General features: G+C 60.3%; 1 protein-coding gene across 2 annotated transcripts; it reads left to right on the top strand.

Annotated features, from left to right (window-relative positions):
• The first annotated feature begins 6505 nt into the window (after positions 1 to 6505).
• On the top strand, positions 6506 to 17341 carry SQSTM1 (sequestosome 1). Of its 2 annotated transcripts, none has more exons than XM_087862397.1 (8): positions 6506 to 6772; positions 8528 to 8629; positions 9162 to 9391; positions 9509 to 9650; positions 10340 to 10420; positions 15402 to 15613; positions 15764 to 15959; positions 16849 to 17341. In XM_087862397.1, exons 1-8 carry the CDS (start codon positions 6556 to 6558, stop codon positions 16998 to 17000), a joined length of 1332 nt encoding a protein of 443 aa, XP_087718523.1. In that variant the 5' UTR covers positions 6506 to 6555; the 3' UTR covers positions 17001 to 17341. The 2 variants fall into 2 exon arrangements, with proteins under 2 accessions (XP_087718523.1, XP_045650948.1); XM_045794992.2 differs by having other exon boundaries at positions 8528 to 8623.
• The last annotated feature ends 14 nt before the right edge of the window (positions 17342 to 17355 follow it).

Raw genomic sequence — 17355 nt, forward strand, 5'->3', positions numbered from 1 at the left:
TGGGCAAATAAACACATGCTCTGGCCTGTAAGGGATACGGGGCTCTTCTCTCAGGTCCTGAGCCGGAACGAATCATGTGACGATACCTCGGGGGAGCAGGTGAGTTCGTACAGATAAAATATTCAGAATGCTTCCTGGCATAAGGGGAGCACTACGCGAGTATTTTTGCCGTGATTGTCAGGATGTACGACTGCTGGGGGTCTGAGGGCACCGCAGGGTCACAGCTGACCTCTGTGTTGCTGGCCGGCATCGCGCGGAGCGTCATTGCCACTGGGAACCCCGGGGCAGGGACGAGGTGTGGTGGTTTAGTTCTCGTGGCTACCACTGACCCAGACCCAAATCAGCTGGTTTAAGGCATCTCGTGATCCAGCGTCAGGCTTTGCTGGGACCGAGGAGCTCAGACACCAAGGTCAGGGTCAGTGGCCAGCTTGGGTTACACGTCCAACCCTGACCCAGGGCGCCACTGTGCTCTGGGTGGCCAAGCTCGGGTCACGTACCTGTCCCACCCTGCCCTCAGTGCTGGGGAGAAATGAATCCTTAAAGGACAGTTTCCATCCATAAAGGAAATTGGGAATGCATGTAAAATGTAAGAATGAGGGCTGTAACCTTCCTTCTCTCGCCCCAACTCTTGTCAAGGGGAACTTCAGCCCCCGCCCTGCGCCCCACAGAACTACAGACCCTGAGAGTGGAGGAGTGTGAGTCCCTGGAGCCCAGGGCCGGGGGGCTATGCCCTTGTTAGTAGCTGTGAACACGCTCTAATGACTTCTTCCCACCTGACATGCTTTTAACCAGTCACAAGCGGGCACCTTGCCAACTTGGGCCTGCCCCCTGCCCCCCTACATCCCCCCCATCGGCCCAGGCCCTCTGGGCTTCGGGCCTTCTCTCCTCAGCTCAGGGCCCACCAGACCGGAACTCCTGGACTCCAGGCCGAGTAGGGTGCCAAGGATCCAGCCTCAGCCCCCAGGGCCCTGGGATGCCATTCTCCTGTCCTCTTCTCTGGTCACCGGTGGGAGCCCTGCACCTGCCCTGCCCTGGGGTGCGTGGGACAGCTGGAGCCTGGACGCTATAGGCAAGGCAGATGCTGAGTGTTTGCTTGGGGCCCCATGGGAGGGGGTCACCCGGGGCTGTCCCGGGGAGGACCCTCTGCCGTACCTGCTCCCTAGCGTCAGGGTGACAGCGATGTTGGACAGCATCCCCACGCACCCCACAAACGGTACCTGAGCTCCCCCACATGCCAGGCACAGGGACACGGGCAGGACTAAGGGTGCTCCTGCCAGCCCTGGCTGCAGAGGGCTTGCAGGGATGTGGACGAGGAGCCAAGCCAGGTGTGCTGGGAAGAGGGGAGCTCCGGCTGGGGGCACACAGGGCCTGGGGTGATGCGGTGAGTCCCCCTGCAGCCAGCTGGAGAGGTGGAGTGGCAAGGGGGTGGGTAGACCCCGGCGGTGAGGGCTGTCAGGGCACTGGGACTTTGGAGCACACGAAAGCCTGATAACTTTTTCAGAAGGTTTTCCGACGGGGCTCGGGCAGGTGGGGGTGGACATGGCCCTGAGCCACTGACCCCAAACCCCTGCCCCCCTCTCCAGAAAGCACGGCTCCCATTTCAGGCACGCTCTCGTTGCCTGGCCTGGGACCGGAGTCCCCGAGGGAGGGCCACGCTGACCTCTCCCAGCCAGCTGCCCTTCTCCCACACTGCCTCTTCCCTGTCTGCCTCCTGGGCTGCTGCCTGTTCTGCCAGGCCCAGATGCCTCCTCCGCTCTCCTGTCTTGGATCCGCCTGGTGCGCCTTGACCCCTCCGGGGTCGCTGTCTCATCGCAGTCCCCTCCCCCCATACCTCCCGGCCTCTCCATTTATGATTCCAGAACCATCCGCTGGCAGGCTGGCCCTCCGGGGGCCCACAACAGGGCGCGTGGGAGGAGGTCTTGACCAAGGCTGGGACGAGCATGCGAGGTGCTGCACCGTCCGATCCCAGTCATGACCCTGCTGACCCTCGTCTGAGCCTCCATCCCGGGCATGGGCAGTTTCCACTAATGAATGGCCTTAGAGGCCCCGCGGCCCGGTCACGTCAGACCACCAGACCTGGTGTGACATGTGTATCGGGGGTGCTCTCCTTGTTGCTGTGCTGGGGGACACCAGTGCCCCGGCTGGCGTCTCCATGGGGCAAGGATCCACCAGGGCTAAGGGCCCAGGGACACACGGTTGGGAAGGGGATGGCCACTGGGCATCAGTGGGGTGGGGTGAGGACAAGGTCGGGTCCTGCCTCTACCCAGGTGGCCCGCAGCAACCTCCAGGGACCACCACCTTGGCCCAAGCCCTGACCGCACGTTCCTTTCCGGCCAGGCACACAGGACTGGGGGCTCAGCTAGCGAGGCCCCTAGTGCCACCCATCGATCAGGCTTAGTGCTTCTGCCCGACCTGGGCACCGAGCTTGCTTGCTTTTCTTTCTTTCTTTCTTTCTTTCTTTCTTTCTTTCTTTCTTTCTTCCTTCCTTCCTTCCTTCCTTCCTTCCTTCCTTCCTTTCTTTCTTTCTTTCTTTCTTTCTTTCAAGATTTTATTTATTTATTTGAGATCGAGAGTGAGAGAGAGCACAAGCAGGGGGAGCAGCAGAGGGAGAGGGAGAAGCAGGCTCTCCATACTGAGCAGGGAGCCCGATGGGGGACTCGATCCCAGGACCCTGGAATTATGACCTGAGCCGAAGGCAGATCCTTCACCAACTGAGCCACCCAGGCACCCCCCCGAGCTTTCTGATATGTGTTTACACACATGGCCTGAATTAGGTCTTGGCCCGCGTCCTTCTCCTCCTTCAGCATTGGTGAGAGCTGCCTCCACAGCCCACTGCCCATGGAGGGGCACCATCAGGTGTGGAGGGTGCCCCTCAGTGCCCCCTCGAGGACCAAGTGTCCCGCCCCCATGGGATGGTATGCAGGCAGCAGAGCCTGGACAGCTGCCCCTGTCTTCCAGCCACGCCCTGGCGACTTGGCCTTCCCCACCTCTCCAGTCCTGACTCTCTTGGCTTTCTTCCATTTCCCTGACGACCCACACCTTGAGCCCCCTTTCTTTCTTTCTTTCTTTTTTAAAGATTTATATATTTATTTTTGAGTCAGCGGATGGGGGGGAGGGCAAAGAGAGAGGGAGAGAGATTCCCAAGCATGCTCTGTGCTGAGCGTGGAGCCCGACGCGGGGCTCGATCTCTCCACCCCAGAACACGACCTGAGCCGAAACCGAGTCAGATGCTTAACCAACTGCACCACTCAGGCACCCTGAGCCCCTTTTCTTTAAGAACATCCCCAAACCCACCCCACCTTCACCCCACCATGGCCCCCCACACCTCTCGGCTGGTCTGTGGGCTCTTGCAGGAAGTGTTAAAAGGAGGTAACATCCTGGGGTGCCTGGGGGGCTCAGTCGGTGAAGCATCTGCCTTCAGCTCAGGTCATGCTCCCGGGGTCTTGGGATGGAGTCCCGTGTTGGGCTCCCTGCTCACCGGGGAGCCTGCTTCTCCCTCTCCCTCTACGTGCCACTCCCCCTACTTGTGGGAGCGCACTGCACTCTCTCTTTCGGACAAATAAATAAAAGCCTACAAAAAAAAAAAAAAGGAGGTAACATGCAGTGTCTGGGGATTTTCCCAAGGGGGTGCTCAGGAAAGGCCCCACGGAGGAGATGACAATGCAGGAGGAGGAGGGAGAGTTCCAGAAGGGGGGAGGAGCCAGGGGAAAGTCATTAGGTAGAATGAGTTGGCATGGTTAAGAAGCAAGGTGGGGGTGTGTCTGTCCCTGGTGATGGAGTAGAAGGGAGTGGGGGGCGGTGTGGAGCTCCCACCCACAAATCATCTCCATGCAGAAACAAACTCAGTCCTTGGACCCTGTGCTGGGTTCCGGAGGCGCCTGGGCCCCTGTGATCCTCAGTGTCCTCGAGGTGGCCCAGAGAGGCGTGGCCTGAGTCCTGCCATGGCCTTGTCTCTGGTGGCCCCAGCACCCACCTATGGGCGTGGCTCCATGCCCCAAAGAACATAAACAGAACTTAGGAAAACCATTGTCAAGAGATGGGATCACTTCTGTAAGGCAGGCCGTACTGAGGTGTGGACGACGTTCAAGACAGCAATACACCGAATCAGATGACCTCCCGGCCACCCCTGCTTGTCCCCCAGAAACTCCTGACTCATGTCTCTTCTGTGCTCCCCACTCTTTCACCTCAAACCCTGCTGCTGTCTCCTTCCTGACACCCCCACCCCCAGCTGATGCCCCCAAAGGCAGCCAAACCACAGCCAGCTACCTGGGAGGGGCCCCATTCTAGCCCCATTTCAAAGATGAGGAAACTGAGAGGCTTGTCCTATGTCAGAAGACGGCAGGACTGGTGGATAGTGGGTCTTCTGACTCAGGGGCCGGCGGGCACAGGGGAGGTCCCTGAAGTCCAGGGAGAGGACAGGCAGCAGAAGTCAGAAAGGGGCCTTGGACCATGGGGACAGGGTCTGGTTGGTTGGCTCTGGTCTCCCTGCTGCCACCGGGGCCTCTGTGGGCTCTCGTGGCTCTGGGGTCCTGCTTCCCACCCTGGCTGCCTGGCTGCCTGTTAAAATGTCACTGAGATAGGTGGCAGTGGGCGGGGATCCCCCCTGTTATGACGGGTGGTCATGGGATGCTGACTCACTGCCGGCCAGACCACCTGACCTCTCCCTGCAGGCGAGAGGGCCCTGCCAGGGGGTTCCCCAGCTGCCGCCTTGTTTACTTCTCACTGGCCTTGGGGGAGGAGGGCAGGGCAAGGGCCACGCTCCGCAGGAGGGCATCCTGGGAAGGCCAGAGGGGGGACTCTCCGGGGGTGGGGGCCTCCACGTTGGCTTCCCTGGGCCCCATTTCCTGCCACCCCCCCTCCCCCTAAGCTCTCCATCCCTCCCCACAAACCCACCACAGTCCCAAATGGGGCCAAAGGGCCAGAAAGCGAAGGAGATTCTGTTTCCGCTGCTTGTTTGCACAGGGGCCACACCTTGAGCCCTTCCTGAGGCCCGAGGTTCCCCAGAGCCCCAGGGCTTGCTTTCTGCACCCCCACTGGCTAGGATGAGGCCACTGAAACTTGGGGGGGTGGGAAGCTGGGCTCTTGGCCCAGGCTGCCCTGGGTGGCGAGGCCTCCGGGCTGCTGAGTCACACACGCGTGGACACCTGTGGATCCCGGCAGTCTCTGCCCAGCGCTGCCCCTTGGCCATCCCCTGCCCCTGTCTGCAGGGCAGTAGGCACTGGGTCCCTTTCCCAGGCTCACAACAGGGCTGCGGGGAGAGGCCCGAGAGGGGAGGTCCTCTTTGCTGCCTTGGGTGGGATGGGCCTCCTCTGGAGCCCCCTGAAGGGCCCAGACACACCTGTGGACGGGTCTCTGCTGTGTTCCCCTAAGCAAATGGCTTTCACATCTGAGAGCCAGGTCCACCCACCCTTTGCTTCTGGGTTTCCCATCCCTTGAGGTTTTGCCTGCTCCCACAAACCCCACCATGAGAGGACACGACTTTGACTCAGCAGGTCTGCCTTTTTCTCACAGGACCCCACCTGGCAGACCGCATAGCACGACAGACCCTTCCTGCCCACCTCCTTCCAAGACCCTCCCCCCACCTTCCTCCAGACCTTGTGAACAGGTGGGTTTTGCCACATAAAGCTGTGTTTCATGGGGACTAGGTGGAGGGCTGTTGGTCTGACCCCTGGGATGTCCATGAGGCCAACAGGCCTGAGACCACACAGGCCCTTTGGGCACCACCTGCGGAACTGAAGTCTGTGCTGACAGGTGGGTGTCCGGCTGCCTGGGGGAGTCTCTTGGGCTGCACTGAACACCTGATGGGCACAGAGGCTCCAGGAAGCCACAGCTGGCCCTCTGGCCAGGCGAGGGGGAGGGGACCCCGTGCTCCTCAGGCACTTCTCAGCCCTACCCCCTATTACACTGGGAGCCCCTCTGATGCTCAGGCCTGATTGGGGGGTCTGTCCCTCAACCCAGCAAGGGGCCTTCATGGAGGATGCTGGGGGCGCAGGAACGGGCTGCCACCTGGGAAGCCAATTGTTTCCAGTGGATGGCAAGCCGTGGAGAGTGGCCAAGCCCGGACAGCACCCCGGGAGCCAGTTTTCTCTGGCCCGGGGCTTCGGGCCGCTGAGGCCCCTCTCCCGCTGCTCTGGTATCCCTGGCGGCCTCCGGCCTGCTTTGCTGAGTCACGGCCAGGCCCAGGCCTGGGAGGGTTCTGGGGCGGGACCCCTGTGGGTGCTTTCCCGCAGGTGAGGAGGCTGGAGCCTCCAATGTCAGAGTCCCGGGAGGCCTCTGATGGTCCCGGGGGCACTGAGGACAGTGAGGAGAGGGGTCGGCTATAAGGGGGTGCGGGATACCGTGAGGGGACAGCGGCGGGGGGGGGCGATGCAGGGCGGGGGGCAGCGGGCTCGGGGCCTCGGCAGGGCGACTCGCGCGGGGCGGCGGGGCGGGGCGGGGCACGGAGACCCCGCCCCCAGGAGGCCGGCCGGGGCGGGGCTTCCCGCGTTCTCTACAAAAGCCGGGCGCCGGCCGCCGCCGCGGCTCGGCTCGTCTCATGCTCGGCGACGTGTAGCGATGGCGTCGCTCACCGTGAAGGCCTATCTTCTGGGCAAGGAGGACGCGGCTCGCGAGATCCGCCGCTTCAGTTTCTGCTTCAGCCCCGAGGCCGAGGCGGAGGCCGAGGCTGAGGCGGAGGCCGCGGCCGGGCCCGGGCCCTGCGAGCGGCTGCTGAGCCGGGTGGCCGCCCTGTTCCCGGTGCTGCGGCCCGGCGGCTTCCAGGCGCACTACCGCGGTGAGCGAGCCGGGCGCCCTCGTGGGGGTGCGCGGGGCCGTGACGCAGGCCTGCTCGTCCGGCCGGGGGCGCGCGCGGGGACCCGCTGCGGCCGCTCTCCGGGGGGCGGGGGTCGGCCCGGGCGCTGCCGCGGGTGTCGGGCCCGGGGACCCGGGGGCGCAGGGCGCCGGCCTCCTTCCGCCGTGACGTCGCAGGACTTGGCCGGGGCGCGCTGGGGCGTCCTCGCGGGCCGGCGGCGGGCACTCGGGTTACGCTGACAGCTTGCTGCTGCCGAGTCGGGACTGGCTGGGCCCCGGGAAGAGCCGGCCGGACGCGGAGGAAGGGCTGGCGGGGGAGAGCGGGGAGGCGGGCCGACCAGCGCGCGCGGGGGCGGGGGGGTGCGTTCCGGGTAGCGCGGCCCGGCTGGCGAGCCCGGGGTGGCGGCGGGGGCGAAGTGGTCGGGACCGACCCCGGAGCGCCCGAGGCCGGCCCGAGTGCGTCCGTCCCCCCGCCGGCAGTGGACAGAGGGGCACAGTCAGGACGTTGTGCGGCAGCGTCGGCGGAGGCACGGGAGCCCAGGAACGCGCTCGGTTCTTGCTGCGCTGGTGTGGGGGTGGGGGGGGGGTGGGGAGCCGGTCGGGTCCGGGAGGGAGGCGGGCAGCCAAGGCCGGCCCCTGGGAGGGGCAGTGCCGGGCTCTCCCTGCGGAGCGCTGCCAGCTGGCCAGACCCGTTCCTGGTTTGTTTGTTTTTGTGATAACTTTATGGAGCTATAATCCGCTTCCCGTGTAATTCACCCGTTCAGCGTGAACAGTTCGGAGCGACTTGTGCACCCTTCTTCGCAGTTTCAGAACCTTTGCCTCACCTGAGAAAGGAACTAAGGCTTAGCCAGGATTTAGCTCTCATCCCCTTCCGCTCTAAGCGAGCGCTCATCTTTTTCTCAGTGGATTTCCTTATTTTGGACGTTTCCTATAAACATTGACACGGAACCCTGCACTTTCCGGTTCTTTTGTACCCGGCTTCTTGCAGTCGGCATAACATTTTCAAGGTTTAGCTGTGTTGTAGCTTGTGTCTGGACTTCATTCCTTTTTGTGGTGAATAACGTTCCATTTTCTGGACATTCAGCGTTTTGCTTATCCACTTCTTAGCGGGTGGGTGTTGGGTTATGGCCTTTTGACGCTGCCTCTGTTATGGTGGATGTTGCATCCGGTGGCCCGCAGAGCTGGCCCAGCCTGCAGGTGTAGGGGGTGGTTTGGCCTGCGTGATGGGACTTTAACACCATTTGCTAAATCTAAGTATCAGAGTAGCACAAATACTGTAGCTTCACTGGGGGGGTGGAAGCAGGCCCCCGGCTTTTGGAGGGGCTGAGCCCCCAGGAGCCGGTCACAGGTGGGGATCTCCTACAGTTGAAGATGGGTCTCGGCCTGGTCAGAGGTGGACCGAGGCAGCACCTGTGTAAGGGGCAGCTGGCTCAGAGGCAGAGTGACAGGTGGCCAGCTGTCACAGCAGCCGCCCCTGCACACACGCACACGCACGCATGCGCACACACGCTCTGTCTCCCGTGGGCGCCCAGGGCCCACCCCGGAGTGCTTACCTTCCAGGCAGTGTTACAGTGGACGGGCAGTCTGGCCTCAGCCCCGCTGCCCACGGGCTCACACAGGTGTGCGTCAGTTCCTAGGCCTGCAGATGCCCCACTAGCACCGGCCTCCGCCCTTCTCAGCAGCTTGTATCTGACCGAGAAGCCTCGGGTGCTCACATGCTGTCTTGTCCACAACCTAGATGAGGACGGAGACTTGGTGGCCTTTTCCAGTGACGAGGAACTGAGCATGGCGATGTCCTATGTGAAGGATGATATCTTTCGGATTTACATCAAAGGTAAAGGTCTGTTCTGGGTGCTGCCTGAAGCTGGGTGCTTCTTGCCGAGTAAAACCTGCTTGAGGCTATTGAGCAGTCCCCTCCGAGGAGCGGGGAAGAACCTTGGGTTGTTGAACATCGGACTTAATCATCTCTGTGCTTGGCCTGAGAGAGGAGTTCCACAAGGGGTGGGGCCTGGGGATCTCTGGGTTCACTCTTGATTATGCTCTGGCCAAGTGCCGTGGGCTGGGGGCAGCTTTGGGGATGCAGTGGGGTTATTTTAATGGGGTGGGGGGCAAGGCCACAGGCCACAGCTATGCAGACATAGTTCCCTGCTGCTTCTCACTTGCCTGGGCCACATGTACTGGGTACCAGGCACAGAGACTGGGATCCTCCTGGCAGGTTCTTGGGTCCCCTTGTTGCGGTCACTCGAACAGCTGGGTTGCGCACAGACTCCGTGTCTGGAGAGCAGGGCCAGGGGCCGCTGACTGAAAGCCCCACAGTAGTGACGAGTGGGAACCGTGGGGTCCCACCTCGTGGCTCTCTGTCCTCCCTGCAGAGAAGAAGGAGTGTCGGCGGGACCACCGCCCCCCGTGTGCCCAGGAGGCACCCCGCGGCCTGGTGCACCCCAACGTGATCTGTGACGGTTGCAATGGGCCAGTGGTGGGGACCCGCTACAAGTGCAGCGTGTGCCCGGACTACGACCTGTGCGCCGCCTGCGAGGGGAAGGGCCTTCACCGGGAGCACAGCAAGCTCGTCTTCCCCGCCGCCTTTGGGCCCTTCTCCGAGGTGAGCGGGGCTCCCTCGCAGGCTGGGACGCGCACGCGGGCACGGAGGGGCTGGGGTCGGGGACGAAGGAGCCCCCCACCCGGGTGTCACTCGGCCCCTCTGCTCGCTCCTCCTCAGGGCTTCTCTCACAGCCGCTGGCTCCGGAAGCTGAAACACGGGCACTTCGGGTGGCCCGGCTGGGAGATGGGCCCACCGGGGAACTGGAGCCCGCGTCCTCCCCGAGCAGGGGATGCCCGCCCCGGCCCTGCAGCAGAATCAGGTAAGGGCGCTTCACAGCCGTTTGGGGTGCTTAGTCCTCACAAAACCTGCAAAGTGGGGAGCATCGTCTTCATTTCACACACAGGGAAACGGGGGCATCTGAGTGCCCAAGGCCGCTAGTTCACCTGCACTAAACCGAGGCTTGGCCCAGGTGTGGCTCAGCCTTGAGCTCCCCACCCCCATCAAGGCTTTTTTTTTTTTTTTTAAAGTAAGCTGTATACCAAGCGTGGGGCTTGAACTCACGACCTTGAGCTCGAGTGCGTGCTCTGCTCACAGCCAGCCAGGTGCCCCTGCTCAAGTATTTTTAAATGTAGCCACCAAGTTAAACAGAGCTTGTATTCCAGAATTCTGGATTCTGGTTTTTATTCTGATTTTATTAACTTACTGTCCTCTGATTTACCTCCTTGTTTGGAACAAAGGAGGGGGTGTGTGTTTGATTCCGATGTGGTTCGAGCTAGAGCGTGGTCGGTATTGTATACCGCAGGTAGCGAGTCCCCCACGGGCTTCCGAGCACTGGGGGCGCCGAGGGGCCCAGAGCGGGAGAGAGTGCGGGAAGGCTGCCGGGACAAGACTCTCGGGGATGGAGGGCACCTGTGAGGAAGGTGATAGGATCGTCACAGGTGTCGAAGTCATTGAGAAACCTGCTTTGAATTGAACAGTTTTCGTTTTTTTGTTTTTTGAAAACCAAAGCTGCTGGCCCGTCGGAGGATCCCAGTGTGAATTTCCTCAAGAACGTAGGGGAGAGTGTGGCGGCTGCCCTGAGCCCTCTGGGTAAGTGGCGGCCTCTGTCCTTCGAGAGGAGCAGCCTTTTTGATCACTCGGTGAGGGGGCGGCTGGTGGGCACCTTGCCCCCCCCCCCCCCCCCCCCGGTCACCGTGGAGGAATGGTGACTGCCCGTGCCCTTGGGGCCGGCCAGCAGTTGTCGCCTCATGCCAGCCTTTGCCGTGCGCTGCGCCGCCGGCCACTCAAGGTTGAATTCCCTGACTCTGGAGCTTTCCCCGTGGAGTGAAGTGGAATCTGCGAGTGTTTCGTTGGGATAATCCCAGTAGCTTCCGCTGCAGGGCTGGCTTGTCAGCTTCTGACTGTTCTTCACACAAAGGACAGTCTGCTTTCCCCCCGAACGTGAGCCCTGGGGTTTACTCCAGGGCTTGGGGGAGTAGTTAGCTGAGCGGCCGTTTCTCTTTTCCTCCCTTCTGTGTTTTGCAGCCCCAACCTTTCTGGGGGCTTCCTGCGTGCCCGGCTTGTGCCCGCGCTTGGGGAGCAGGGTGTGACAGAGGGTTTCCGGCAGCCTCTGGTCCGATGTGAGGTCTCTGGGTGGGTGGGTGGATGAACCGCAGCGGGTACCCCCTTACGGTGGGACTGTCCCAAGGCTTTAGAAGGCGTCTGGTGTATGCGCTGGCCGAGATGGGGGTGCTGCAGGCTGGGCCCCATGGCAGTGGGTGTCCGCTATGAAGGTGACTTCTGGTTCAAGGTTACAGTGGATCCGTGATCGGACTAGAAGAGTGCTGAGCTTTGTGACTGCAGTGGCAGCGAGTGTCCGCTGTCTGAACGGATGCTGATGGGAAGGGGACGCAGGACCACTCTCGCCTCCAACTTGAGACCCTTTCGGCTCCTGCTTCTTCAGGCTGGGGCGCGGCTCAGCAGTGACCTCCTGGCATTGCTGCTCCGGGGAACAGCTCAGACCACGTGCCGTGGTTTCGTACTGGATTTAAAGGCTCTTGAGAAAAAGAAAAGAAAGAACTGGTGTTCTTAATGCCTTCTAGGAGGATAACAGTGGAGCGGGGATGAGGTTATAATCAGGAGATAAGCTAGTGCTAGAGCCTGGCTGCCGCTCAGGGCTCCGTGATGGGAGCGCGAGGCCGTGCAGAGTTCTGAGAGCTGGTCCTCTAAGGGGTTGTGATGTAGGGGCAACGGGAGGCTTCTCTCTGGAAGCTGGGAAATGGACAGTGGTTCTCAAGGCTGGCTCAGCCTCAGAATCACCAGCATGGTTCTTTTGCTATCGATTTTGGTGTATGGAAACTTCACTAAAATTCTTTTGAAGAACAAAGTCCTTCACTAAAAGAGTGAACCAGACAAGCTGGGAAGTCTCAAACCCAAGTCTGGGTTCAGGTAGGGAACCTTGGAACAGGGCAGAGTCCCAGGTCCACCTTCTGGATTCTGGTAAATTGGTCTTGGGTTGGGCCTGGGATCTGTGTGTTTTGAAGGCTTGCCAGGGACTCTGGGTCCCACTTGCCCATCTGAGCCGGTGGCATGTTTCAGAACTTGACCCGGATTCCCCGCTCAGGACATAGGGGAATAATTTTGGCAGCACTCAGAGGCCTTGTAGGGTAAGGGTAAAGGCCTTCTCGGGTCTTTCAAAGTGGATGGAGTTACTGTGTTCCAACTGGGGAGGCGCGAGCTCTCCAAACAGCCGGGCAAGTTTCCGTAAACAGGTCTCTGAGTAGCTTCAGTTCAGAGCCACTTGCAGAATTGATTAAATTCTAGAGTTATGGGTATTTTTCTTTCTTAAGTGGAACTGACAGCTAGGATGACTCATGCTAAAGGCCTAGAAGGGACTGTTCCCAGAGCAGGGGCCCGGAGGGACAGCCAGTAATACCTCCCGGAGGGCGGACTGTGTGCGGTGACTCAGCCGTTTTAAAGCAAAACCCCCAAGACCTTGTTTGGTAGGCATCCCGAGAACCAGCTGAGCGGGTCGGCCGCGGAGTCCCGGGACTGCTCCCGGCCCGAGTTTGCAGTCACTGACCTCTGGGACCCAAACCACAAGTCCTTTCCTTGTCCTAGGGTCTTCAGAAGATACCCCCCCCATCACAGGCTCCAGGGGAAGCAGGGCACAGCTGGTGGTACGGTCTGTAAGCCCCTAGGTCTCACTCAGGTTATCATCGGTTGGAGACACTTGGTGTTCTAGAATCTCTCTGGTTCATTGACAGAAGTCCTGTCATTCACCCACAGAGAAGAGCGGGACAGTATATGGGTGCTTATTGTATGTTCTTCCACTTTTTCTGTTTGCTTGAACCTTTCTTTCCTTTTTTTTTTGTTTGTTTTTGTTTTGTTTTTTAAAGATTTATTCTTTAGAGGAAGTGTGGGTGGGGGGAGGGACAGAGGGAGAGAGAATCTCAAGCAGACCCTGCACTGAGCGCGGAGCCTGATGCTGGGCTTGATCTCACGTCCCTGACATCACGACCTGAGTTGAAACCAAGAGTCAGAAGCTCAACCGACTGAGCCACCTGGGCGTCCCTGCCTGAACCTTTCATGGTGGAAAGTTGGAGGGAGAATAGAAGGGGAAAAAGGACTTAAATATTACAGATGGGGGGCTGGTAGCCAAGCCTGCTTTTATTTGTTTGCTCCTCACACTCTACCAAAGTAACAGGAGAGGAATTAAACACAAGAGTATAAAGCAACGTGGACAAGGAAAAAGGGGAAAAAGTTTTAGAGGACAAGGTAAGACCTTACACTTTGCACGGTGGGAAAGGGTGTAGGGGGTGGTGACCAGCAGCGAGGAGCCATCGGAAGCCGACGTGCCTGCACAGGGACCCTGGTGAGAGGCAGGATGGCTGGTCAGGAAGGGCAAGGAACGGGGTGGTTGAAGGCCACTCTTCAGGATCACACAGAGATCGCTGGCTGGTCAGCCCGAGGCTGGTCCTTGCCCACCCACACACGACACCTGGGGCTTAGTTGCTGGAGCCTTTGACCCAGGGAGGCTTCAGCCCTAGGGACACAGAGCAGGGTGAGGCAGCAGCCTGAAATCGGGCACGGTAGGGGACAGTGGGTCTAGCAGGGGCTGGGGCGTCCCTGCTCAGGAGAGGGTCCTATGCTGCCACCCGGGATCCCGCTGCCTGGCCAGGCACCTGGCCACCCTGCAGAGGGAGACGGATGTGGGCCCTGGCCCCTCGCAGAGGGCCTCCTGGCAGCCTCCTCTTAGCACCTCGCTGGGATCAGAAGGCCACGATCACCAGCCGTTTGGGAACATCTCTGCTCACGACAAGAAGGAACTTGGGGAAGGACTTTACAGGAAAGAGAATGTCAACGTTCTCCGTGAGATACAAAAAAGTATTTCCATCCTTGAAACAAAGAACAGGATACCATAAAAATGACAAAACAGATTAAGATAAGAACAGATAAGAACTGATCAGGAACTTTTTTTTAGAAATTAAGAAAAATAGCCAGAATAAAGAAAACTTCAAAAGAAGGCTTAGATTTTAAGGTCATTTCAAGGAAATATTCCAAAAACAAAAGAGATGAGAAGAGAGAAAAGGTGAGAAGATTCGAAGATTATTCCCAGAGGCCCAGGGTAGGACAAATAATAGGAATTCTAGGAAGAGAACAGACAAAGCTGAAGGAAGGAATTGAACAAAGACGCTAAGACCATCTGGACACGGAGGACATTAACCTCTGGGTTGATGGACTCCAAGTGCTTTGGACAGTGACCAAGAAAGATCCCGCCCCAGAGCTCGTTGTCCTGTCCCAGAACCCTTTGGAGAAGGGGAGGCTCTGGAGGTGCTCCGGGTTGCTGTAAGCCTGAGAGGTCAACGGCCAACTCTGGAAGACTACGGATCGACGGGTGACTTCTGGAGTCTGAGCTGAAATGGTTTCTCAACCTGGAACTCTGTTCCCAACCGAAACGGCCCCCGGGTGAGGGCAGAGCAAAGCTGTTACATAGTGGCGTTCGCCGAAACACTGAGCGTTGTTTTCACTGTAAGTTTTTGAAAGGATGGGAAGGGGAGGTAAGCGTTGACCCAGAGTAGGAAGCCGTGAACCTGAGCCATCAGAGAAAAGGCAGTGTAGGTTGAAAGCCGTCTGTGGGGAGCGGGCTGTGTGTGTGGGGGGGTCGGGAATCTTCGCTCGAGCCTTCTGGAATGGTTGGACTCTAAGCTGTGGGCATGTCGTTCTCGGATAAATTAATTAGAAACAGTATCCGTGACTCTGCCCTCTGGGCACGTGCGCCCGTGTGACCCACTGGCCGGGGCTTCCAGCCTCGTGGGCCTCCCGCAAAGCCGAGCAGGACTCCTGTGTTTCCCATCTGCCCCCCCGCCCCGTCCTGGGCACCGTGGCTGTGGCTCTCTGGCCACATCTGGTGTGTGGCTCCCTGTTCCTAGCCTGCTGCCCATACAGGGCAAAACGGGGGCTATTCGTGGGCTTTTTGCTCCAGAGCCAACCTGGGTGTTGGTTGAGATTAAGGTTTCATTAAGTTGGAAGAAGAGGAAGGGCCGGTAAGGTGGACAAGTCAGCAGACATTTTCTAGGGGCCGAAGTTGGGGGCCAGGATATGGGGAGCAGTCAGCCCTTGGGATCCCGAAGGTCTGAGAGGAGCAGCCATCTGCTGTGTGGCTGGTGGGCTGGCCTCGTGGCCTGGTCCCGCGCCGGCTGAGTGACTCCGGGGTCAGCAGCCGATGCCGTCGTGAGCCCTGCTGCGCGTGGGGCCTGTGTGAGCCCATGGCCCCCCCCACTACGCTGTGTCCCCCTCGCCCCCCACTACGCTGTGTCCCCCCCCGCGCCCCCCACTACGCTGTGTCCCCCTGCCCCCCACTACGCTGTGTCCCCCCTGCCCCCCACTACGCTGTGTCCCCCTGCCCCCCACTACGCTGTGTCCCCCCTGCCCCCCACTACGCTGTGCCCCCCTGCCCCCCCACTATGCTGTGTCCCCCCCCCACCCCCCACTACGCTGTGTCCCCCCCCCGCCCCCCACTATGCTGTGCCCCAGCTGGGAGGCCCTCCGCAGTACTCACAGGTGTTGGCTTCCTTCTCGGTCTCCGCAGGCATCGAAGTGGATATCGACGTGGAACATGGAGGGAAGAGAAGCCGCCTCACCCCCGTCTCTCCCGGCAGCTCCAGCACCGAGGAGAAGTGCGGCTCTCAGCCCAGCAGCTGCTCTTCGGACCCCAGCAAACCGGATGGGGACCCTGAGGGCACGGCGCAGTCTCTCGCCGAGCAGATGAACAAGGTCGCCCTGGAGTCGGCGCCGCCTGAGGCAAGTGCTTCCCCCTGGACCCCCGACCCCCGGCCACTGCCCCCCCCCACCCCCCGACCGCGTTTATGTCATTCTGTGAACTGCTGCTAGAACTTTCCTCGCCGCTCCCGGGAGCGGAGGCTGGTGTACTCACAGGTGGTTCTGTTCCAGGAACAGATGGAGTCTGATAACTGCTCGGGAGGAGACGAAGACTGGACTCATCTGTCTTCAAAAGAAGTGGACCCATCTACAGGGGAGCTCCAGTCTCTGCAGATGCCCGAATCCGAGGGGCCAGGCTCTCTCGACTCTTCTCAGGAAGGGCCCACGGGCCTGAAGGAAGCTGCGTTGTACCCACATCTGCCACCAGGCGAGTGATTGCCAGCAGTTCTGTATTTCCTCCTTTGCCCTCAGAACACGCCCTCGCCTCTCCTTAGCATCTGGACCCAGAATCTGAGGGCAGTGGGATTTAGAGGCCACCTCCTGTTTCCCCGAGGAAAGCATCAACCTCGGAGTGGGAGTCGTGGCCAGGGTCCCTGTGGGAGCCAGGCGGGAAGCCCCCCGTGTGGCGAGCTGGTGCGCGGTGCAGGCGGGCCCGGAGCACAGCTGAGTCAAAGGGCAGCAGCCCCCTGGCTCTGGCTTGTTACTCCAGCGACGATGTTGGGAACCGTGAAACTGGGGAGATCCCTGCTGGGGGCCACATCTGGCCCTTTGGCCCCTGGTGTTGATCTCTGCCTCAGAGCAGCGGCGGCAAGCTATCACTTGCGGGCCAAGAATGATTTTTTTTAAAGATTTTTCGAGAATGAGCACGCACAAGCAGGGGGGTGGCGGGAGAGGGAGAAGCAGGCTCGCCGCTGAGCAGGACACCCAAGGAGGGACTCGATCCCATGACCTGAGCCGAAGGCAGACGCCCAACCGACTGAGCCACCCAGGCGCCCCTGATTTTGTCATTTTGATAATGGTTGGGAAAAGGTCAAGATGTGAAAATGGGAGGAGGGCAAAGCGTCAGGACGGAAGTCGCCGTGGAGCGCGGCCGCGCCCTGGGTTTGCGGCTGTCCGTAGTGTCCGGGGTGTTATGTTGTCAGGCGGAGCCGAGCTGTTAGGAGACCATTGAGCCTCGCAGAGCCGCTCACACTGCTCACCCCGTGACTTCCCCGGGAAGAGCCTGGCCCTGCCTGGGAGGCTCAGCGCCTGTGGGAGGGCTGGGTGCGCGGTGCTGCTGGCTGCCCCCCTAACCGCTCTCGTCCTCCCTCTGGCAGAAGCTGACCCCCGGCTCATCGAGTCGCTCTCCCAGATGCTGTCCATGGGCTTCTCGGATGAGGGCGGCTGGCTCACCAGGCTCCTGCAGACCAAGAACTACGACATCGGGGCCGCACTGGACACCATCCAGTATTCCAAGCACCCGTTGTGACGACTTCTGCCCCCTTGTTCTGCCCCCCTTCTTGTCGCCTCGTCGTGTTGAGCTAGTGTAGAACAGCAGGGCCTCTCTAAGGGCCACTTTCTCTGCATTCTTCTTCCGGAATCTGGGGCAGGGATGCACCAAGCCATCAGGGCAGTAGAGCAAGTGACAGAGGGGGAGGCCCCGTGTGTGGATGCGGGGTCTGAGAAGCGTCTACCGGCTTCTGGGGCGGACGGAGTCCTTGCTGGGGAGGACATGGAGGCCACATGGCACCCTGCTCCTGCTCCCCCCCACCAGGATCACACCAGCAGTCCAGAATGTCTTGCCTAATGGCCTTCTGCCTTTTTTTTTTTCTTTTTTTTAATGA

The sequence above is a fragment of the Ursus americanus genome, chromosome 5 (assembly GCF_024610735.1).
Source record: "Ursus americanus isolate L20-20 chromosome 5, mUrsAme1.1.p, whole genome shotgun sequence".
Taxonomy (NCBI): domain Eukaryota; kingdom Metazoa; phylum Chordata; class Mammalia; order Carnivora; family Ursidae; genus Ursus; species Ursus americanus.